Here is a 23,360-nt window from a genome sequence, read left to right as displayed (position 1 = left end):
GTCAGGTCTCAAAGCAGTTCTCAACTATAACATTTTTCTATGTTAAGAGGCTCAGTACTTGTAAGTTCTCCTTCTTCCTGCCAATCGGGAGATAAGAAACATCTTTATTTATTTATTCAGATGGTATTTTAAAGTCAAGATATTTAACACCATTTTATTTCTTCTTTCTCAAGATAAGAAAACAGCAATGTTTTGTTTTAAAAATTCCCAACACAAAAGTCACTCTTTTTTCTAAGATTGATTATTTATTTATTTATTTATTTATTTATTTATTTATTTATTTATTTATAAGTTTCTTTGAGAGAGAGAGAGACCGAGATAGTGAGAGAGAGCATGAGTGAGGAGGAAAGGGAGAAGCACACCCCTCGCTGAGAAGAGGCTGAGCTGAAGGCAGAGGCTTAATAAACTGAGCTACCCAGGTGCCCCTCAGATTTTTATTTTTAAGTAACCTCTACACCCAACATGGTGCTTGAACTCACAATCCCAAGATCAAAAGTTTCATGCTCTACTGATTGAGCCAGCCAGGCAACCCCATGGATGGGACCAGTCTTCCTTAACTAAATTCACTTATATGAAGATAAAGTGCCCCCAGTAAGCACACTTTTTTCAGTGTGTGGGCCCCGCTTTATTTAGGAAACTAGCTGCCTACACAGAGCATGAGTGTAGAATGATACTCTCACCATCCCTACTTTTTACCATGTGTTAAGTTGCAGTGAATAAACATTGTTATTGCATGGGAAGGGCTCATCATTTGCATCTGCTTGGCTGCAAGATTTCATCACTGTACAGTCAGAAGAATGGACTAGAACATTGTTAAGTCAGGATTTTAGCTAACATAGTCATTTCAATAACTTTTTTTGAAGTCATATACTTTTGAAGCTTTTTTTTTTAATTATATATACTTTGAAAACCTAATTAAATCTGTACAAACTTTCATTAGTAAATGCACATATAGGGGCACCTGAGTGGATCAGTCAGTTAAGCCTCCTACTGTTGGTTTTGGCTCAAGTCTTGATCTCAGCTCAGGGTCATGAAATTGAACTCTATGTCAGGCTTTCTGCTGAGCATGGAGATTCTTTCCCTTTTCCCCAGCCCCTCCCCATGCCACCCATCCCCAGATTTCTTGTTCTCTCTCTTTAAAATAAACAAACAAAAAGCACATATAAACATATATTTTGCATATAATTTCAGGACCTTCATTGACTTTCTAAAGCCTGTGTACATTTTCATAGGTTAAAAAGCCCTTGCCTAATTTCAATGACTTTCTTTACTCCAATACTATAGAAATGAACCACTGTGACTCCCTAAGAGCCCTTGGCTACAGAGATTAAACGTGTCAGTGAATCTAGTTCCCAATCAAGCTTCCTGATACTGTCTTCTATTATTCTATTCAATCAGCTTTAATTCTGGTCCAGATACAAGGCTGAAAACTTGGGATTCTACTTTTTGAAAATATAAATTTCGATTCCAGAATTTATAATACATTTCTTCATGACACTGTGTTTTTCTTCTCTTTTCCTTCCTTTCCCTTCATACCCAGTTCTGTTTTGTTTTGTTCTTTCTCAGGAGAGGGCCGTTTCCCAGGGGTAATTGACTTGTTTGCTGGTGTTGGTGGACTGATTGAATCTCGGGCCAGTCTTCTGGCCAGTCATGGCTTTGCCACCTTGGCCTTGGCTTATTGTGACTATGAAGATCTGCCCTCCCAACCAGAAAAGACAGATTTAGAATATTTTGAGGAAGCTGTCAACTTTCTCCTAAGACATCCTAAGGTAATGTTTTGCCTTTTTTTTTTTTTAGTTCCTGTTTTTAAATAAGCATAACACCCTGTGGCTTCCCTTTACTTCCAAATATGATGCTCCTCAGTGAACTCAAAATTCTATAACATATCCATACCATACACATGATTTATTTCATACCCAATGTCTTTTGCTTAGAAAGACAAAACAGGAAGTTAGCCTGTGTCCATGTTGGAATAAAAATGCAATGGTTTTAGATTCAGACAGAACTGGGTTGTATTTCTGGCTTCATTCCATCTGGTTGTGAAAATTTGGACAAGCTACTAATACCTTCTAATCCTGATTTTCCTCATCTATTAAATGCTATGGTATTGATGCTATTTCATAAGGTTCTCATGAGAAGTAAAGGGAATAATACAAGCAAAGTGCTTATTAGAGTAACTGGCAATGGTACATCCTTAATAAATGTAATTCTTATTAATGATCACCTTCTTTGATAATAATAAAATCATCAGACTTCATCAGACTGAGAATCTATCTTTCTTTGAGGAATGGGCTTGCATTTTTAGTTATTTGAGAGGACTTAAACATAATGCTGTACTTTCTAATTCATATCTTCTTTAAATTTTAAAATGTGCTTTGCTGCTCTATCAGGGTTGCTACATGTTATCCCTTGCTAATGTTAATATTTTTTTCCTAGTAAGAATTGATCTAGGGGCACTTGGGTAGCTTGGTCAGTTAAGTGTCTGTCTGCCTTTGACTCAGGTCATGATCCCGGGATCCTGGGATAGAGTCCCGAGCCTGCTCAGAGGGGAGTCTGCTTCTCCCTTTCTCTCTGCCCCTCCCCCTACCATGCTCTCTCTTTCTCTCTCTCACTCTCTTAAATAAATAAAATCTTAAAAAAAGAATTGATCTAAGTAAAATTAAGTCTCTGTACTGCATCCTATTTCATATAAGGATCACCAAAATATCAGAATTGTAGTAATAAGATGAGCAATAATCACTAACCATCTATTGAGGCATACTGAATTTTAAATAGCTATTTTGGTTCATATAATGGAATTGTCTTTGAACTATCACATAGGTGATGTTATTGTGCTGAGTTTCTTCTTGGCTTAGATGAGAAATGAAGAGGTTATGTGATTTTGCTGTTTGTGGTCTCGGCCTGGTTCCCCTTCTATTTCTGCATGACTTTTTTTATCAGTGTTCTTCCCAATGTCACTTAGATAGTCAATGACTAAGGGAGGCCTGGAAACCAGATTTCTATCCTAGGCTCTTAGTACTTCCACTAAGCCTACCTAATGCTCTCTCTCCTGTGAGAGGATAGACCATACATCTTTCAATTCCTTATAGGTCTTATTTCTCCATCTGTTGATTTTAAGTGTCTTCTTCGAAGCATTCTAAATTCCCTGGTCCCAAATTTGATGGCAGAAATTATAATAAGAGTTAGTGTTCTGCCAAAAGTCTGCACATAACTGAATCATTTTGTTGTTGTTGTTGTTGTTCATCCATGTTATACTTCCTTTTACTTTGTCTTCCCTGGCCAAATGCATTCTGAGTTCTTACCTCTCATTGCTGTAACTGTGACTCTACATCTTTTATATTAAGACCTAGAACTTCAGAGATTGAAAGATCTTTTTAATTCGAATGCAGATGATTCCAGTCACCCCTCTTAATATACAGGATATGATCTCCAGTAGAATGTATTGGCCTTACAAAGAGGCTTAAAAAAATATGTAGCAAAGGGGAATGGGTTCAGATCCATCAGAATTTATCCCTGGGACTGGATACATGCCCTGCAAAATAAAAAAGAATGGCTCCTTTCAGTGTCTACAGCATAGAATGCCATTCCTTCTTGTTTCCTCCTGGTTTTTTTGTATGAGGACCCAACTCATAGCCCATTTCTTCTGAGAATCTTTCTCTGATTTTGCCTTTATTCCCTACTACTCTGGGTTGGCAGCTTTAACTATGTGCATTCTTATATCACAGAATTTGTAGGCTACTTTAATTGTCTGGGTTTTTTTCTCCGTCTCTCCATCTGGCAGTGAGTTCCTTGATGGCGAGAGATGATTTATGCATTTTTTCCCTCTGTGTCCCTCAGTGTTAGTACAGGGTGGACAATCTAAAAATATTTGCTTGATGACTGATGTGGAAGAGGAAGCTGAGCCAAACCTCCTTTATAAAACCTTTCTCTAAAGGAGAAACCTTCTAGGGAAACCATAGCAGATATAGAACCCCCTGCTCATGTTTCCATGCTTTGTTCTACTAAGCTCATTCTTTTTCTCATCCTTTCCTACAGAGTACACTTTCCTCTGAACTTCTAGAGACCCTAGAATAGGAACAACAGAGTTTACTGGTCAACTGTACCCACTCGTATTATTCACAGGAGTTATGTGCCTCTTTCTTATTTTTCCTACAACATCGGTATTTCTTTAGGGCATTTTATTTATTTACTTATTTTTTAAAAGATTTTATTTTTTACTCATAAGAGACACACAGAGAGAGGCAGAGGCATAGGCAGAGGAAGAGGGAGAAGTAGGCTCCTTGTGGAGAGCCTGATGTGGGACTCAATCCCAGGACCCTGGGATCACGCACTGAGCCAAAGGCAGATGTTCAACTACTGAGCCACCCAGGTGCCCCGCTTTAGGAAATTTAAAACTCAGTACCTATCACCACGCTGAATCCATAGTATTTAATTTGGAAGGCCTGACATGCTTTTGATGCAGTATTTCCTTTGAATATTCATTATGTGTCCCAGAACTCTACAACTGAGCATATGGGTGGGATTAGTTCTTGCTTGGCTCTCACTGGCCTTTCATGTTCTTTGGTTGTTTGAGATGGTCGGGTTTTGCTAAATGATGGACAGAATTAACATCTCATTTTCATTATTTTTAGGTCCTTGGCCCAGGCGTTGGGATAGTTTCCATAAGCAAAGGTGCAGAGATTGGACTCTCCATGGCTATTCACCTAAAACAGGTCACAGCCACTGTGCTTATTAATGGGCCCAACTTTGTAATTAGAATTCCACAGGTATATCGTGGACAGATAAGTCAGCCCTTGCCTTTCTCCCCACAACTACTATCCATCAATGCCTTAGGGTTAGCAGAGTTCCAGCACAACTTTGAGGAAGCTAGAAATGAAGCCAATGAGAATTTTCTTCTCCCCATTGAAAAGGCCCAGGGACATTTCCTTTTCATTGTGGGAGAAGATGATAAGAATCTCAACAGCAAAGCATATGCCAAGCAAGCCACAGAGCAGTTGAGAAGAAACGGGAAGAACAATTGGACTTTGCTATCTTACCCTGGGGCAGGCCACCTATTAGAGGCTCCCTACTCCCCACTGTGCTGTGCCTCCAAGATCTCCAGTCTCCACCTATTCATCCACTGGGGAGGAGAGGTGACCCCACATGCCATTGCACAAGAGCACTCTTGGAAGGAGATCAAAAAGTTCCTCAGGAAGCACCTCCTTCCAGTTGTAACCAGTCAACTTTGAGAAGAGAGGATATTCCTTAGAAACAGAGAAGCAATACCGGATTTTCAGGGAACAATGTCTTTGATTTCCTATTGTAGGACGTTATACTAAGAGAAAGCAAGAGGGTGACAGTGGCCATGTCTTGACTTTGGAAAGGGAAAATGGTTTCCACTTAATCTGGTATCACACACACAGAGTTTTATATTTTTAAAGATAAATTTAGGGCTCAACCTGTCCTAAAATATTCTGGTTTATAATTATAGCAATTATCTGGCAGAAAAAAATTACCAGAATGAATGTCAGAATCCCCTGGTTTGTAAAACAGACATGAGGAAAATCAGGTGCTGATATTTATTGTTTTCTTAAAACTCCAATGAAATATGTTTAGATTTCTCATATTTGAAAATATGCTTGTGGTTCCTGGTTACTTCATTGTCATTGAAAAACTAGAGCTGGGTAAATGAATTTATTATTTTAAGGCAGTATGGAAGCTGATACGGAGGTTACATGATTGAGTCGGCCTACAATCAATAATTCAACAAAAGCTAATAAAAGAGGGATCCCTGGGTGGCGCAGCGGTTTGGCGCCTGCCTTTGGCCCAGGGCGCGATCCTGGTAGACCCGGGATCGAATCCCACATCGGGCTCCCGGTGCATGGAGCCTGCTTCTCCCTCTGCCTGTGTCTCTGCCTCTCTCTCTCTCTCTGTGACTATCATAAATAAATAAAAAAAAAAAAAAAAAAAAGCTAATAAAAGAAAATAAAGTAATATTTGTGTCTAAACATATATTTTGAGAAAGAAACAATCTGAGATTCACAAAACTGCAATTTAGTGAAGAGCAGTGATGATGTGTGTTGTGTACCTTAGCGGCTGGCAAACTATTTCTGTAAAGTTCTACGTAGCAAATATTTTAGGTTTTATGGGCCATTAACTCTCTGTCACTGTTATGAATTCTGTTATTCAAGCACAAAAGCAGCATAGATAGGCTGTAACGAATGATTGTGGCTGTGTTCAAATTAAACTTTATTTATGGACACTGACATTTGCATTTCATATCATTTTTATATGTCACAAAGTAGTAATTTTCTACTTTGAAATGCCATTCTTAGCTTGTGAGCAGCAGAAAAACAGGTGGTAGGCTGGATTTAGCTCACAGGGCATAGTTTGATGACCCTGGGTGTAGAACAATCCCAATTACCTAGTCCAAGGTCGAATTTGACGTATTTTCTCTAAGGGGCAATATTCCTGAGCTACTGAATTGCAATGGGTGGAAGTGGAAGTTGATTGGTAGATAAGTGAAGATGAACCAGAAAAAGGTATTTTGAATGATTTTGTAGGTGTGATAGGGGAGCCAATGAGGAATTAGAGTCATAGAAGTAACATAAGGATACTTCATTGTATCAGCCTACATTCCTTTTCCTTTATCTGCTCTTTAATATTTCTTCTGTTTAGAGTAAGATCATTCTATTCAGAATTAGTGAGGCTATTAGCCTTCCTCCTTTACCCTCAGACAAGTTTTCACATTTCCCAGACCCAGTCAATCAGGATATGTCACTCCTTTGACTATAATAATCATGTAATTGCAGTGGCTAATACCTCCTACGCTATATGCTATACCATAACTATATATATTAGATACTATATCATTAGTTATATATGCCATATGCTATACAATAGTTATCATAATGGGTTTAATGGGTATAACTATTTTTTTTTTCCTGTTGTGGGCTTTAGGAAGAATGTCTGCGTTTATGAAATCTGTTTGTGTTTGGTCTGATATATATCCCTTGATTTATATTTCACGGATTTTCAAAGTCAAGAAGGTTTTGAATTTTTTTCATATGTTGTTTTCTGTATCACTACTACAAAGATTAGCAGGAATGAAGATCAAATAACTATTCTTGGCCCAGCTTTTCTAACTTCCTGGAAATGTAACTGGTTTGATCTCCAGGCATTGACCTTTGTGTGCACCAATAAAGTATCTCCACCTGGTCAACTAATGGTGCGTCCTCTTAGCCTGGTCCAGGCCAGCTGGTAAACTCTTTCTCACCTTCTGCATTCACCCCACTTGGTTTGTATTGTCCTTGCAATTTCTCTGTCAGTTGTGTCTTCTCTCAGGTCCCTGGTAGATGTGTTTACTTCATATCCTCTACTAAAGGGCCAGCTCACACATGGCCATAATGATCCCAGGGCAGACTGCTGGCCTTCAGCTCTCAGCTGCCCTCTATGACCATCACTGTGAGAATGTGGGTGCTTGCTGAACCCTTTTACATGTCAGCAGTGCAAAGGGAGACTTGCATGTGCTATTTAGCTTCTATGCTTCTGCCCGAATACACAATGTCCCATTTCACTCTGCTTTGCAGAACTCCAAGCAAAAAAGCAGGACAAAAGCTTCTTCTGTGGCTTCCAGTTTCTCATAATCCATTCCAGCCTTGGTCAAGGCTTAGACATTCTTTCTAGGTAGAGTTGCCTTCTTCCAAAGGACAAGCCCCAGGACCTAGCCTTAATGTAATAAAGCCTCTGAGGAAGAATCAAGCAATTACTGAGAACATTACTGCTGTTGGGGAGGCATAAATAAAGATCATCCTTGCCTTACGAGAAACAGGTCAGAGTACAGAGATACAGCGAAACTCATGAAGGTCCTACTTAATGACAGAAATTTTTTGGAGTACCAATCTACGTCAGTCTTCTCATAGCTGAGTAATAGAGGTGCAAAGAAACTTCCACGATGAATTAATACCAGGGCTGGAATTAGAATCCAGGGACTTAGACCTAAATTTTCTCTGATACACTGTGTTGATTTCCCCCCATGGCTTGTTAAACTCTATTCTCGGGAAATTTGAAAAAATTTCGGTCTATACATTAACACATTGTTTTGGTTGTTTTTGGTTTAGGAGAGCTAGAGACACTCCAAGTTCTATATTTACTCTTATTATGGAGAAATTTTTTAGGCTCTTTTTTTTTTTAATTTTTATTTATTTATGATAGTCACACACAGAGAGAGAGAGAGGCAGAGACATAGGCAGAGGGAGAAGCAAGCTCCATGCACCGGGAGCCCGACGTGGGATTCGATCCCGGGTCTCCAGGATCGCGTCCTGGGCCAAAGGCAGGCGCTAAACCGCTGCACCACCCAGGGATCCCCAATTTTTTAGGTTCTAATGATGATTAGGAACACTTTGGGTCTGTCTTTGAGGAGTCAGTTTTCCACTGATTATGTGGCAGCTATGTGGAAGCTCAATGAAATCCGAATACAACTATGACCATCCTGTTAGAATAGTCTTCATTTCATAATCACTGATGTTCACTGCTGTTTTTCTGTCTCCTTTGAATGAAACCAGAATATGTCACCCCAAAATATGCCTCTTTGACAAAAATTGTTAGAAGATAAAAAAACAGCAGATACAATACATGGCAGCAGATACATGGGCCCTCTAACCCTTCCTTTTCCCTCCTGAAAGTAAGAGAAAAAACTCCCAGATGGATGGTATCCTCCCTCCACCAAAAGGAAAGTAAAATTCTTATCATCAAATCAGAAGTTGAGATTGGAGAGAATTCTATACAAATAGACCTTGTTCAAATGATTCTTATCTTCCTTTAGACTGCCCACATAGTTGAGTTACTTTTTCACAATTGCCTCTGTTTTTGTTCAAGCTAGTATAAAAGCAAGTATTTGCTTTTATTTGGGTCTCATTCCTTATGAGGCCTCCTGTGCCACATAAAACTTATATCAAATACTTTGGTATGCTTTTCTCCTCTTAATTTGTCTTATGTTGGTTACATTCTCAGGTCCAGTAAATATACCCTAAGAAGGTGTGCACAGAGAGAGAGGGAGAAACACTGATTTTAAGAAATTGGCTTGTGTGATTGTGGGGGTTCAAATCTTCAGGGCAGCCCAGCAGGCTTTGGGGGCCTGGGAAGAGTGGATGTTGCAGTCGTGAGTGTGAAGGCAGGCTGCAGGTAGATATCCTACCCTAGAGGACCTCAGTCCTTTCTACGTGGTTCACACCTGCTATTGATAACTGCTAAGGCTTCTTCTGTACATAGTCCTCACTGCCCAATGTCCCCACTTCTCATTTGCTAAACACCTTAGGGGCCCACGGACTGCTAGGTTCCCTGATGTTTTCTGACCTGAGCAGCAGAGGGGAGAAGAACTGGCTCTCTGCCAACTTAACCTGCTCCTCGCTTTATCTATTACCTGGGTGCTGGAGCATGATGACTTGCCCATGCTTTCTTTCCTGCACTTCTCTTAGAATCTTCGTAAAAATGACACTAATCCCATCCTGAGATCTGATCTTGGAAATTAGTTACTCAGCTGGGAGCCTTGCCATCCTGCCAAGGTACCTCTTATCCACTGTGAGAGCCATGTGCTGAGACACCATTCCCTTTCCTCAGTACTTTTTAATCTGCCCATGACTTCCGAGATCAGCCCTCTTCCCTCAAGGCTTCTATTTCACTTGCAATACATTCATATATCACTCCCATTAAGAAGTTGAAGCACAAGAAAAGTTAAGCAACCTGCCTGAGGCCAGTCACACTGATAGTTAAGGAGTTAGGGTTCCAACCGAGGTCTGGCTGCAGAGACACGTGGTCTCCCAGCTAGGCCTCACTGGCTGGAAAAGATGCAAAAATGAAAAGACATGGTGTCCCCCCTCAAGTAAGTCACAACCCGGAGGCATAGTCTACAATCTGTAAACTTGATCATTTGTACATTTTGACAATGGACGTTGACTGATGAGATTAACAGTGGGGCAGATTTCAGAAGTTCTGGCCCCGGGGAGGCATTTTTCATTGGGAGGGTTCCTGTTATCCCTTGGAAGAGTGGTTCGCAAACCCAGCCATGCCTTAGCAATCCTCGGTTGAACATACAGACCTCAGGACCTTATTTTAGTTAGCATCTCTGGGGAGGGCCCAGGAACCTTTATTTAACAGGCCCTTCTGGGGAGTCTTAAGCCCATACTTCTCTGAGGCTGGGCACTTGGGGCTTACCTTGTAAGACACTATCAAAAAAGGCAGTCGCCTAAGAGACTATTTACTTAGAGGAGGGAATAGAGAAGGGTTTGCGGTAGAGGGGACCAGAACCAGGAGTGGAGAGGAGGAGTGGGGCAATGCTTAGAAACCAGAGCCATGTGATGAAACACGAGATCCCATTATGAAACGCTTGGGCTGAGGGGAGGGAGTAGCAGCTGCACCAAGCCTCTGTCCTGATCCCATGACAGCAAAGCCAGCAGTCCCGGGACTGGGGACATAAAAGGAAGGAAGAGCTGACAGTTTTGTGAGGTAACTTCAACTTGGGAGAGTAGGCAAGCAGGAGCCTGGCTGGCTAGGCTGGGGTATTTGAGGGGTTCCGGACGAGCAAGCAGCAGGGAAGCCTCTGAAGCCTCCAGTTGGTGCAGCCAGCTGCCCTCCTCCAGACTGCTCCCTGCAGCTGAATTCAGAGTGAGTGTGTGTGTGTGTGTGTGTGGGGGGGGGGAGTCGGGCTATCAGGGCCTGGCCTGGCGGAGGTGTGCTGGGTCTTGTGGTGGGGCCCCTGGGAAGGAGGCCCTTTCATTCAACTGTGTGCCTTCCTCTCTTGGTGGCTAGTGCCACTTCCTGGGGGGACGTCCTTGGCAACGCAGATCTGTGTCAGATGCACCCACCTACCAAGAGATCCTTTAGAGATGTTTTGAGGACAAAATGCGCACTGCAAAGTGTGGGTCCTACTAATGTGAACTTACCGAGAGAGTGTTTCTAGAAATCTTTCTCTGGGACTTCTAGTGTTGTGGGGGGAGGGGAAGAAAGTCCTTGTGAGGATGAAGGTAAAGCCCCTTAAGGGAATGGAATTTTGTTTCTTGACTAGTAAGTTTAGCCACTGAGGGTGACCTTTTGCTCCCTTTTATTCTTTGTTTCCTGCCCCCTGCTGTGTTAGTGTCCTGCTGGTTCCTGACTACCCTTTCTCCAGTAGGTCAAGGTATCCCAGTGGTAGAGGCCTGATACCCTTCACCCTGGGAGTCTGCAATTTTGGAAGTGGCTCTACATTATGGCTTTGGGCCCCTAGGAGGTTGCTTCCTTACTGCCGGGGCCCTGTCTGCAAGATCACAAGGCTAATCCTGTGTGAGGCAGCTTGTTTCTTGGCCTCTGACTGCTTTGTGGTTTTGGTTTTGTGGTCACTCTGGGTGTGCAGTGTGTCGCCTTCTGCCACAGAGACGTGAGGAGGCCTGGAGATTCTATTTCCATTGGATTTTTCAAGAATCTCCCATTTTCAGAAGTAGCCTGTAAAAATTCAGTTGGGCTTCTTTCCTCTTCATACTCCTCTGAGAAATTTTATTTTTCCCTTTTTTTTAACCTTTCCATCCATCTCTTACTCTTTCATTTAATTCCTCAAACAGTTATTGAGCGATTGCTATGTGCCAGGCACCTTTCTAGAAACTGAGGAATAGAGTGGTGAGCAACATGTAATTCTTGCCCTTGAGGAAAAATTAACACTCAGAAATAGATAGTGCTGTCCAATAGAATATTCTAGGATGCTGGAAATGTTTGCCTTGTCCAACGTAGTAGTCACTACTTATGTATGGCTATTAAGGAATTAAAACATGGTTACTGTGACTGAGGAATTAAAACTTTATTTGTTTATTTATTTATTTATTTATTTATTTAGATTTTATTTATTTATTCATGAGAGTCAGAGAGAGAGAGACAGAGACACAGGCAGAGGGAGAAGCAGGCTTCACGCAGGAAGCCTGATGTGGGACTCGATCCCAGAGTCCTGGGATTATGCCCTGAGCCAAAGGCAAATGCTCAACCACTGAGCCACCCAAGTGTCCCAAAACTTTATTTATTTTTAATAAATCGAAATATAGTTAGTTCTATGTGGCTAGAGGCTCCAGCATTGGATAGAGCAAAAAGGAGAGAGATAAAGAAGCAGATTTTTACAACATCATATGCCAAGCGTTATGATGAGATGGTTGGTTGGATTGGAACTAGGTTAACTAGGGGTTAATTGTAAAAGGCTTTGATTGAATCAGACTATAAAGGGGACCAAACACAAAGGGAAGCCCAAGACCAAGATGACAGATTCAGCTGGTAAAGAAATAATGAGCCCCTGTTAGATTCAGACTGTTTATTATTTGCATAGATAGTTATGACAAGAGAAGCCAAAAGTGCCAGCTGTCTGTGTCCTTGTCTTACACCCTGAAATAATGGCGCTGAAAGAAAAGGGGCCCCAGACTTCAACACAGTTGCGAGGTAGGTATCCTGTTGCGGAGGAGCCAACTCCAGACTGCAGTGAAATGGTCACAGAGTTTGCAGCCCTGCCCCAAATGCACGTGGGGGTGAGAGAGAGAGAGAGTCCCATGCCTCTCTGGAAAAAGGGAGGTGTATGGGAAAACTGTCTTATGGCAGCCTCCCATAAGATAGAGACCATTAAGAGCTACAAACTTCCACTTACAAGATAAAGAAGTCATTGGGGTATAAAGTACAGCATAGGGAATATATAACCAATAACATTGTAATAACTTTGTATGATGATGCATGGTAACAACCTTTCATGATGATTGTTCTGTAATGTATATTAGTTGTCAAATGTACACCTAAAACTAATATCATATGTCAATTGTATTTCTTTTTTTTTTTTAAGATTTTTTATTTATTTACTCATGAGAGACACAGAGAGAGAGAGGGAGACAGAGACAGAGACACAGGCAGAGGGAGAAGCAGGCTCCATGCAAGGAGCCCGATGTGGGACTCCATCCTGGATCTCCAGGATCATACCCCAGGCTGCAGGCGGCGCTAAAACGCTGCGCCACCGGGGCTGCCCTGTCAATTGTATTTCAATTAAAAAAGAAGATAAGAGAGACAGGTGACAAAACAATCTTGTGAAGCCTCCTCCAAAGATTGCCTATCTTGTCATGTTCCTGAGATCACAAGGCATTCCATCTAGATTTAGGTCCTGGTGGTTCGAGTTTTGCCTGTGGACACACTGGAAACCCTCCAGGGTGCTGTGATGAAACCATTTCCCTGTAAAGGGTCTTTTTTTTTTTTTTTTAAGATTTTATTTATTTATTCATGAAAGACATGGAGAGAGGTAGAGACATAGGCAGAGGGAGAAGCAGACTCCCTGCAGGAAGCCTGATAAGGGCCTCGATCCCAGGACCCCAGGATCACACCTGAGCCAAAGGCAGACGCTTAACCACTGAGTCACCCAGGTGCCACCCCTGCAAAGGGTCTTAACACTTATGGCCAGAAGCTTTAGACTTCACCCTTCACCCTTTAGCCATTGGAAGTTTAAGAGATTAGACTGGGAGGTCTAATTTTTGTGTTGAGATCTGTCTGACAACATTGCAGAGATTAGACTGGGAGGCGAAAAAGACTGTAAACAGGGAGGAAGAATTAGGTAAATAGATGAGAGTTTCTGGGAATGAAGCGGAGAACACAATCAAAAATCACTTATTGAATACCTGGTAGTCAACAGCTCCATGTGCAGTGAATGTAACAAAAACAGATCAGACAGGGTCCTGCCCTCCAGAAATTTACAGATTAACAGGAGAGTGAAAACACAGCATAAATGGCTCTAGTATAAGGTTCAGTAACATATTAAATACTCTGAGGCATGTTGGAGAGCCCAGAGGATAGGGAGTCGTCTTCAGCTGTGTGTCCCTGTATACAGTTGGTGCCTTATTGCTGATGATGACAATTCAGCATTGGACAGGATAAGCTTTAAGGCTTCTTGCAACTTATTCTAGAAAATCTGGTACTGAGAGGCAATAAACCTTATTAACTAACAAAGGTATTAATCCCTGTCACAATACATGGATTAGTTTGGATCGAATTGAGAATAAGACAAAAGAAATGGAATACAGGCAAAGCAGGAAAGAGTCACAAACTTCAAGCATGGTGAGGGGTAAAGAGAAAGTTTGAGGGCTTTGGATACTGGGGGCAGGGCTGACTTGCCATACACCAACGGAAATAGTATGGTATTAGTATGGTACGAGTCCTTCCCTCCCTGTCCCACCACCATATTTTGATATTTCCATTTTGCCTTATTGTCCTCCCACCTGCAGGAGGTCAGTTGATCCTCAGTACCTCCGGAAAGGATGCCACGACAAAAAGGGAAAAAAAAAAAAATGTTTTCCTGGCCTTTGAGTTACAAAAAAACTAACGGATGACATGAATTCCAGAGGCCACAAATAGGTGTCTTTGGTCTGGTACCCACCTTGGGGTTTTTGTGTATGTGCTATTTTGTTGTGTTTCCAGGAGAATACAGTTGAATGCCTTAGATTGGGCAGATCTTCTTCAGTTCACTACAGTCTGACTTGCATTCACTCTGACCTTCATGTGCAAACTTACAATACCTGCCCAGCCTCTCCAGCTATCTGAATTTGGACCCCATGGCATACCTTGCAAAATAGGTTTGGAAGAACGTATGATAACGTAGGAGCAGGACGTCCCTGGCCAAGTCTTTCAGCGCCGTACAAGTCACTGAGACTTACTTGGACTTCAAGGAAAAGCAGAGCGCTCTGAATTCTGTGATTACATCTCTGCCACCTGGAGGAACAAGGACTCAAAAGAGAAATTATGCTGAATCTAGAGAAACAGGAAAACACTGCATTTTGTGCACATGTGGGTTTGTGGACTAAAATTCAATCCTACTAGTCCATTATCCATCCTGCCATACTACGCACCCAGGCTGTATCTGTAACTAAAAGCTTCAGAGTCAGGGAAAGGAAAAGATGAAGCTAAAGACAAGAAAGTAGTGAAAAAGAAACAAGGGTAGGAAAGAGGGCAGGAAGAAAAAAAATGCACATTCACATTGTTGCTGTCATTTGGGGAAAATAAATAAGATTTATATAGAGGGTCAGATGGCACGGGTTCTTGTTTCACCATTAACACAGGCAAACTTGTGTAAGTCACTTAACTTGATGAGTTCAATCTCCTCACTTATAATGACCATGAGAGGATCTTGAAAAGTGAAAAAGCTTTATTATGGGAACTAATATTACCCAGCGGCTAGCTTTCAGTAATTGCTCAATGTTGTTCGCTGTTAGAGAAAAAAAAAGAGAACCAAGGGGAGACTAGAATTCCAGAAGCCATTTAAAAGAACCAGGCCCTTTACTTGTCAAATCATTGTGGTGTATAACTTCCCTTTCAATTTTCCTGGAGCTATTGCTGCTTTTTAAAATTATTTGTTAAAGATGATTCACATTGGACAGGACAACTTCTACTACCAGCTAGTGTAAATCCCATTGGCTAGTAGCTTCTCTACTAGGTAGAGGTACAATGTGTGAAAGATGCTGACTTTATTTAGTAGCTTTAGTAGCTTCTCTACTAGGTAGAGGTACAATGTGTGAAAGATGCTGACTTTATTTAGCCTATATTCCAAGGAGCAAGGACTAAGGGGTCACTGATCATCTGGTCCCTTCCTTGTCTTTGGTGGGGAAATCTGAGACAGCCTTCACAAGCACACACCGTTGACCTGTCAAGTGTCTTTCTCTCTCCTTCGTTTTATGGTTTCGTTTTTGTCAAATCCATATCATTATTATCATGGAAAAAGTTACCAGGTCCTCAAGGGAAAGGAAAAAGTGAAGTCTCTCCAATATTTAGCTCTAAAAGAAATTTCTTGTGTGAAGGTTTGGCATGGCAAGATTTTCACAAAATCTTGATACAAATTTAGTGATATTTGAAAAGCCTCCTAAAGCCCAGGGATGGCTACTCAGCAGGTATGTTGATACCATGTGATCTCAACCTGAGGCCACTACTGGTTGGATCAGCTTGGATACCTGATTCAAGACATGTCAGGGATATTTTCTCCTTACCTATTTAGAATGGGGACCCAGAGATCACCAGTCACTCTGACTTGTCAGAAATGCTCCATAATAGTTATTCTTATTCTAGATATACATTTTTGCTATTTAGATCAAAGTATATGCCATAGTTTAGATTAGAGTGACATTTCCTATAAGAAGCAGTCCTCTTGAGAGAACAATATGGAAAATTTTCAATTTTTTTATGAGTATGATGTATGGAAGAAAGGAGGTGGGGGGAGAGAAAAGGAAGGAAAGGAGGAAGGATGTAAGGAAGGAGGAAATACCCCAAATTTTGCTCATTAATGGAACAGAGGACAAAATAGCAGATCCAATGTCTATTATAGTCTCTTTACCACAAACGACATTTTGACATTTATCACTCCATTAGAAAGGTATACAAGCAGAGACAAGATCATGGAGTTTCATTTTCCCTTAAAAATATGGGAACATGGGCAGCCTGGGGGGCTCAGTGGTTTAGCACCTGCCTTTGGTCCAGGGCCTGATTCAGGAGACCCAGGATCGAGTCCCATGTTGGGCTCCCTGCATGGAGCCTACTTCTCCCTCTGCCTGTGTCTCTGCCTCTCTCTCTCTCTGTCTCATGAATAAATAAATAAAATCTTTAAAAAAAATGGGAATATGAAAAAGAGCTGGAGGTTGGTTTTATAATGGAAGGGAGGGATTAGAGACCAAAATAAAAAATAACACAATAGTATATTTATGTTTAGGTAACTCTACCCCAGGTAGGTATGGGGCTTGAAAAGCAGTGCTGATCCTTCCTATAAATGCTTTTTTGTGTATTGCCTCCTTAGATCCTAACAAACACTCTGTGAAATAAGTCACATGGGTATTATCTCAACTGAGGAATTAAAGCTCAACTTACTCCAAACCATAAAAACTAAGGTTTACTACAGTGTTATAATTGATAAGACAGGAAGCTGTGGTATAAGCCTTACCCTGAATTTCCAGTTCTACTGTTAATTATTTACGAGGCTTTGAGCATGTCACTTAACCTGTTTCCTCATGTGTAAAATGAGAGTAATGAGTCTTCTTGCACGTCTTCTTTTCCCTCCTCCAAATGTTCTGTGTATTTTGTATGAAGTCTCTAGAAATAGAACTTGGATAGACTTAATGCAAGCCTTGTCTCGGTCTTTCTCCTGGGATTTCAGTCTCCAACTCAAAAGTCTCCTCTCACCCTATAGGGCAGGGAATACCACTCCATCCCTTTCCCAGTTGCCAATGGTCCAGCTGACAGCCACCCCAGCAAGTGCCCTTGCAGATGAACCAGTGCACATTCGAGTGACGGGCCTGCGCCCGTTGCAGATGGTGACCCTAATGGCGTCTCTGAAGGATGAGAAGGGGAATGTGTTCTGGTCCAGAGCCTTCTATAAGGCCAACGAGGTTGGTGAGCTGGACCTAATGCAGACTCCTGCATTTGGAGGTGACTACGTGGGGGTTCACCCAATGGGCCTCTTCTGGTCTCTGAAGCCCAAGAAGGCTTTCCAGAGGCTGCTGAAGAAGGATGTGATGAACAGCCCCTTTTGGATCACTCTGAACCTATATGACTCCGTTTGTTTTGAAGATGTCATCACAGATCAGGTCATGGCCAGCCAGGTGGTACAGCGCTGGTTCTCAGGCCCTGGGTTACAACGGGTGCAGATCCGAGAAGGTCGGGTGCGAGGAGCCCTTTTTCTGCCTCCAGGTGAGACTAATCTTTGGTGATACAGAAAACTTTGTTGATGAGTATAAAAACTGAAACAAAGGGCATCAAATTATTGGAGAACTAGTGTTTCCCACAATAGTTTAGAATCATCATGCCATTGTGTGTGTGTGTGTGTGTGTGTGTGTGTAAAGGTGGAATTCATTTTGCTCACCTTGTACTTTCCCTCTTATCCACTTGAGCCTCTTCTCACTCTTTCTGATCCCATTCTCTTTTCTTTTTATTGCTTTCAGGGGAAGGTCCTTTCCCAGGAGTCATTGATTTGTTTGGGGGCAGAGGGGGTCTGGTTGAATTTCGGGCCAGTCTTTTGGCTGCACGTGGCTTTGCGGTGCTTGCATTAGCATATTTTGCCTATGAAGATCTGCCCAGTGACCTGCTGGAGATTGACCTGGAATATTTTGAGGAAGCTGCCAACTTGCTACTAGCTCATCCCAAGGTATTTAAAATACTTTTCATTCTACTTTGCAACATTATAGCAAAACAAAACAAAACAAATCAGAAATGTCTGTTTTGCCTCTTTTACCAATCTGTTTAAACTTGGGCATAGCACATTTTACCCTTAAAATTGGGACAATATCTACCTTGTAGGATGGACATTATCCTTGTAGAGCTTGATGATCAGCTTATTGGCACAAAAGACAATAAATGGTGAATGTATTATGGTTATTTTCTTTCTTTTTTTAAAAAAGATTTTATTCATTTATTCACGAGAGACACACATACACACAGAGGGGCAGAGACACAGGCAGAGGGAAAAGCAGGCTCCATGCAGGGAGCACGACGTGGGACTCGATCCCTGGTCTCCAGGATCACGTTCTGGGCTGAAGGTGGCACTAAACCGCTGAGCCACCCGGGTTGCCCATATTATGGTTATTTTCATTGGAAAAAAAAAAAAAGCCAAGGCTCCTCACATTTGAAGTCCTTGTGACTTGTCAGTGACTCTTCAATTTTTATCAGCTACTGATCTCATGAATCCTCTAGCTTAATGTGTTTTCAAACTTCAATGAGTTAAGTCACACGAAAGAGTCCTGAGACTAAGAACATGCACAGTTCAGTTTTAGAGCTGGGCCACAGGATCAGAGCAGAATCATCAGCAGAATGGATGTGGCTGCACCATCTGATGAGCTAAACTAGCTCTTCAGTGAGTATCAGATCTAGGGACAGAACTAAACCCAAAGTAAGTGTCCAAGGCTTAAAGCTGGGAAGGGAATCTAGAAAGGAAGGATCATTTTAGAACTCTGTCAAGTATTGTTTGTACCATTGAAAATGTGGGCCATGGCCCAGAGGCCTTGGTATGACCAGAGAGCTGCTTGAATGCAGACTCTCAGACCACACCCTGGTCAGCATCTACATTTTAACAAGATTCCCCAGGTGATCTGGATGCACGTTCAAAGTTTGAGAAGGACTGCTCATAATCCAGCTTTTTTTTCTAGGAATTAAATGTCAGATGAATTATAATCTAGACCTCTTAAAGAGGTCTCAAAGTACTGATGTTTGTGTTAATGACGAAAAAAAGAAACAGGAATAAATATCACAGGGTCAGGTGTCTGGGTTGACATTCTGTGAAACTAAAACATAGTAATTCTAGTTTTCCAGTCTGAAAATGTTTGAATATCAGTTATGTTTTATGGATCAACCTGTCATGGTAAAACAATCATACCAGCTAACATTTGTTAAATTGCTATTTGACTCTATGCTAAATACTCTAAAAGCACTGTTATTGAACACTCACAATTACTTGGTGATGTAAGTACTGTTGACATCCTCATTTTTCAGATGAGAACTCAGATTAAGTCATGTGACAGGGCAGCCGTTTAGCGCCACCTTCAGCCCAGGGTGTGATCCTGGAGATCTGGAATTGAGTCCCACGTTGGGCTCCCTGCATGGAGCCTGCTTCTCCCTCTGCCTGTGTCTCTGCCTCTCTCTCTCTCTCTCTCTGTGTCTCTCATGAATAAATAAAATCTTAAAAAAAAAGAAAAAGTCATGTGACAAAACTACACAGACCTTCTGGCAATGCCTTTGCTCCAAATTGTTGGGTTATCCTGGCTCTGTTATTCATATCATTCTCTGCCCAGAGAGCCTTGACTGTTCTCCAGGAGACATGAGGCCACATCTCCTCTTGGAGCACTATTAGTATCTTCATCTTTGGTGTTACCTTCCTCATCACCATCAAACACATGTGTGGTTTTTCTAAGCATATTTGGCTTAAAAAAATTTTTTTTTTTCTAAAGACTAGGTCTTTTTTTTTTTTTAAGATTTTATTTATTTATCCACAAGAGACACAGAGAAAGAGAGAGGCAGAGACACAGGCAGAGGGAGAAGCAGGCTCCATGCAGGGAGCCCGACGTGGGACTCCATCCTGGGTCTCCAGGATCACACCCTGGGCAGAAGGCGGTGCTAAACCGCTGAGCCACCCGGGCTGCCCTGGGTTTTCTTTTCTTTTTTTTCTTTTCTTTTTTTTCTTTTCTTTTTCTTTTCTTTTCTTTTTTTCTTCTTTTTTTCTTTTCTTTTTTCTTTTCTTTTCTTTCTTTTCTTTTCTTTTTCTTTTTTAAAGGATTGTCTAGAAGGAATTAAATCTCAGATCAAATGTTTTCAATTTTAAAAAAGTTTTTTTTTTTTTTTCATTTCAAATGTCACTCTTTGACATTATCTGAAGAGGAAGAGCAATTGTCAAAATTCAGTTTAGATTCAGTGTCATCAGAAGAGGTTCAATTCCCATCTCGGCTCCTTGACATTGTTGTAGCCTTAAGCAAGACTTGTAAACTTCCTGAATCTCAGGGTTCTTATCGGTAGGACAAGCGGAGACAATTTATGTGTAAAGCACTTAGCTGAGGGCTCAGCCTACAGTAAACTGTCAATAAATCCACCTTGTCATCCTTGCCCATCTGGTTTTCCCCCTCTCCTTTCCCTACATCCTCAACCAGTCCCAAAGTGTTTTAGGGTCTATTCCTGGAACTTCTCAATAGGTCACACCTTCTTCATCCTCCCTGCCACTCTTTCAGTTTGCTCCTTCATAACTGCCCCCCTGTGGTAAGTAAGTCCACAGTATAGTATCCTATCTCTAGTGATAGTCTGCTCCCTTGTTCCCCGGTCCATTCCTGTCATGGTAGTTTCCAAATATGGAAGTACACTGCATTTCCTGGGGTGGAGGGGGGATATGCTCTAGTATGAGATTCTTGGGCCCATCAGAGCTATTGGAATAGAAACTAAAAAAAAAAAAAATGGATCCCAGAAAGCTCTAATTGAAAGAACTTTTTTTTCCAGGTGATCTGATGATAGGTGCTGGTCTGTGAGTGTAAACAAAGTAAACATATCAGGTTGCTATGCATTTGCTGCTCTCTGTCCAAAATGCCCTTCCTTTCCCTACTTGTCTTCCAACCTTCTTTCTTCCCTTTGCTCCCTCAGCCTTTCACAGAGTTAAAGACCCCCTCTCTTATGACCTACTACTTTTCCGACTGAACTGGTCACTGGCATTCAATTGTTTATAGAATCCAGGTCTTTCAACTTTATACCCTCAAAGCTTTCACCGTTAGCTCTTGGATTCATGGACATGCAAAACCTCAGTAGCTGTAAAATGCTATTTAAATATGAATAACACTTACATAATATTCTAAACAACCTGGGAAACTCTTTTCCTAACTAGAGAGAAGAATTTGATTCTTAAGTTTCCCTGCTTCTATTCAGGTGATGTTGAATGTTGTTGGTGCATTTAAACTCTTTTTGGTTTTATGGAACTCTGCTTTTGATGAAGAACTTTTATTTTGATTGTTTCACTAGATCCTTATAACAATCCTGCAGGGTTGGTAATAATATCACCCTGGTAAGACAATAAGGCTTCCAGAAGGCAAATAGGTAATGTCTTCGGTCATAGAAGCTGATAAATCCAAGTGCTAGGACTCTCATCCCATATTTTCTGTTTCTATCACACTAGCTTACTTGGCCTGTAGGGCAGCTGCTTCGAGTATGGCATGTGATGGGTTCCCTATATTTTGTGCTTCAGGTCCAAACGCCAGGAATCGGGGTGATCTCTGTGAGCAAAGGTGCAGAGATTGGGCTGGCCATGGCCTGCTTCCTGAAGCAGGTGGTAGCCACCATCTGGATCAATGGGACCAATGCCATTTTTGAATTTCCACTCAGGTACAAAGATATGGTAATAACACCCATCCCCACGTTTGTAGAGCGCATGCAGTTGGACATCTCAGGGGCTATGCGCCTCCGCCACTACAAGGGGGATCCCTGGGATGAACTGAATCAGCAGAGCGTGCTTCCTATTGAAAAGGCCCTGGGTTCGATCCTCTTCATTGTTGGAGAGAATGATGAATGCATGAATAGCAAGGAGTATGCCGAGCAGGCCTTGCACCAGCTGCGGAGCCATGGGAGAAACAACGGAAGGATGCTGTTATACCCTGGGGCGGGCCATCTCATAGAGCCGCCCTATTCACCCCTGTGTTACGCTTCCCCAAACAAGAACTTTTCTCTGCCTCTGCTTTGGGGAGGAGACCCTGCTGCCCATGCCGCAGCCCAGGAGCACTCCTGGGGAGAGATCCTGAAATTCTTCAGGCAGCACCTTACTCAAACCAGGAGCAAACTCTGAACCAGGGCTAAGGGTGATGATGAGACAAAAAAATGAGAAGGCAGGGATATGATGGGAAGAGGGAGTTCTCCTGACTTCTGTAGATTTCATAGTTATCCTGGGTCAATTGGAAGGAAATAGGACAAAAAATCAAGGAACAAGGGCACAGGTGCACCAGAAGTATTTCTGACAAATTTGTATGTGATCTGAATGTTTAATAAACTGAATCTTCGTTTATATGCACCAGGGTACATTGCTATCTCAATATTGCAATACCCTTGTAAACTGAATAATCTTGTTTCCCAAGTAGGAATACCTTGGATCCAGGTATTGTCAATCTACATGAATTTCCAAGTTACTTGTGGAAAAACATTTTCTGTTTAAAATTGAATTTCTGACATTTGAAATGAAAAGTTCTAATGCCACCATCAAATGTAATGCTTGTTATAGATTTCCAAAGCATACTTTATTTTTGTATAAAGCTCAGGATAGTGATGTTTTGTATAAAGCTCAGGATAGTGATGTTTCTTTTTACTCCTAAAATATATTTCTTTTTAAAATTTAATCAGGAATGGGATTGAATTTAATCACATGCCTTTGTAGCACTTATTGAAATTAGTTAATGAAATTAGTTAATATTTTTAAAACAATTACAGCAGTTAAGGTATGTAGCAATTACTCTATCAGAATTGGCTGCAATTATTTCCATAATGCTTTCCTCCTTCAGTCTATTAGTGTGGTGAATTACATTCATTCATTAATGACTTATGTTGCTTTTGCACCTAATTTTACCAGATTATTTTCTCATATTGACTAATTTGGGTTTGTAAAAATTTTTGGAGTCAATATGGTCATTCCTATTTTCTCAGCATTTTGCCCATATATTCTAGAACACATTTTTTGCTAATAATTTTGCACATATCCCCTTTTATCTGCATGTTTTCCCTTTTTCCTCTCAGTCTGACTTGACAAATATTTTTCTATTTTATTAATATTTTCCAAGAACAGTTTTGATTTGTTTTTTGGTCTTTTCCTCCTGATTCCTTGATTTCTGTTGTTTTAAAATAAATTCATTCCTTCTGCTATA

At 41.3% G+C, this 23,360-nt stretch overlaps 2 protein-coding genes across 5 annotated transcripts in view; both read left to right on the top strand.

Annotated features, from left to right (window-relative positions):
- The window catches only part of LOC112649972 (bile acid-CoA:amino acid N-acyltransferase-like), a 13,526-nt gene extending 6,321 nt beyond the window's left edge, over positions 1-7,205 (top strand). The window contains exons 3-4 of the mRNA XM_035696663.2: positions 1,567-1,769; positions 4,632-7,205. Coding sequence (XP_035552556.1) covers positions 1,567-1,769; positions 4,632-5,228 — 800 coding nt within the window. The 3' untranslated portion in view covers positions 5,229-7,205. The remainder of the gene's footprint in view (positions 1-1,566; positions 1,770-4,631) is intronic.
- On the top strand, positions 4,632-23,360 carry BAAT (bile acid-CoA:amino acid N-acyltransferase). 4 transcript variants are annotated; one of them, XM_025432569.3, is made up of 4 exons: positions 4,632-4,712; positions 17,183-17,682; positions 17,934-18,136; positions 21,701-23,360. In XM_025432569.3, the coding sequence occupies exons 2-4, from the start codon at positions 17,220-17,222 to the stop codon at positions 22,292-22,294; spliced, it is 1,260 nt and encodes a 419-aa protein (XP_025288354.3). In that variant the 5' UTR covers positions 4,632-4,712; positions 17,183-17,219; the 3' UTR covers positions 22,295-23,360. The 4 variants fall into 4 exon arrangements, with proteins under 4 accessions (XP_025288354.3, XP_025288351.3, XP_025288353.3 ...); XM_025432566.3 differs by lacking the exon at positions 4,632-4,712 and adding an exon at positions 10,333-10,641; XM_025432568.3 differs by lacking the exon at positions 4,632-4,712 and adding an exon at positions 10,344-10,482.

The sequence above is a fragment of the Canis lupus genome, chromosome 11, assembly GCF_003254725.2.
Source record: "Canis lupus dingo isolate Sandy chromosome 11, ASM325472v2, whole genome shotgun sequence".
NCBI lineage: Eukaryota > Metazoa > Chordata > Mammalia > Carnivora > Canidae > Canis > Canis lupus.
Note: the sequence above shows the minus strand (reverse complement) of the source record. Positions and strands in the feature narration are given on the sequence as shown.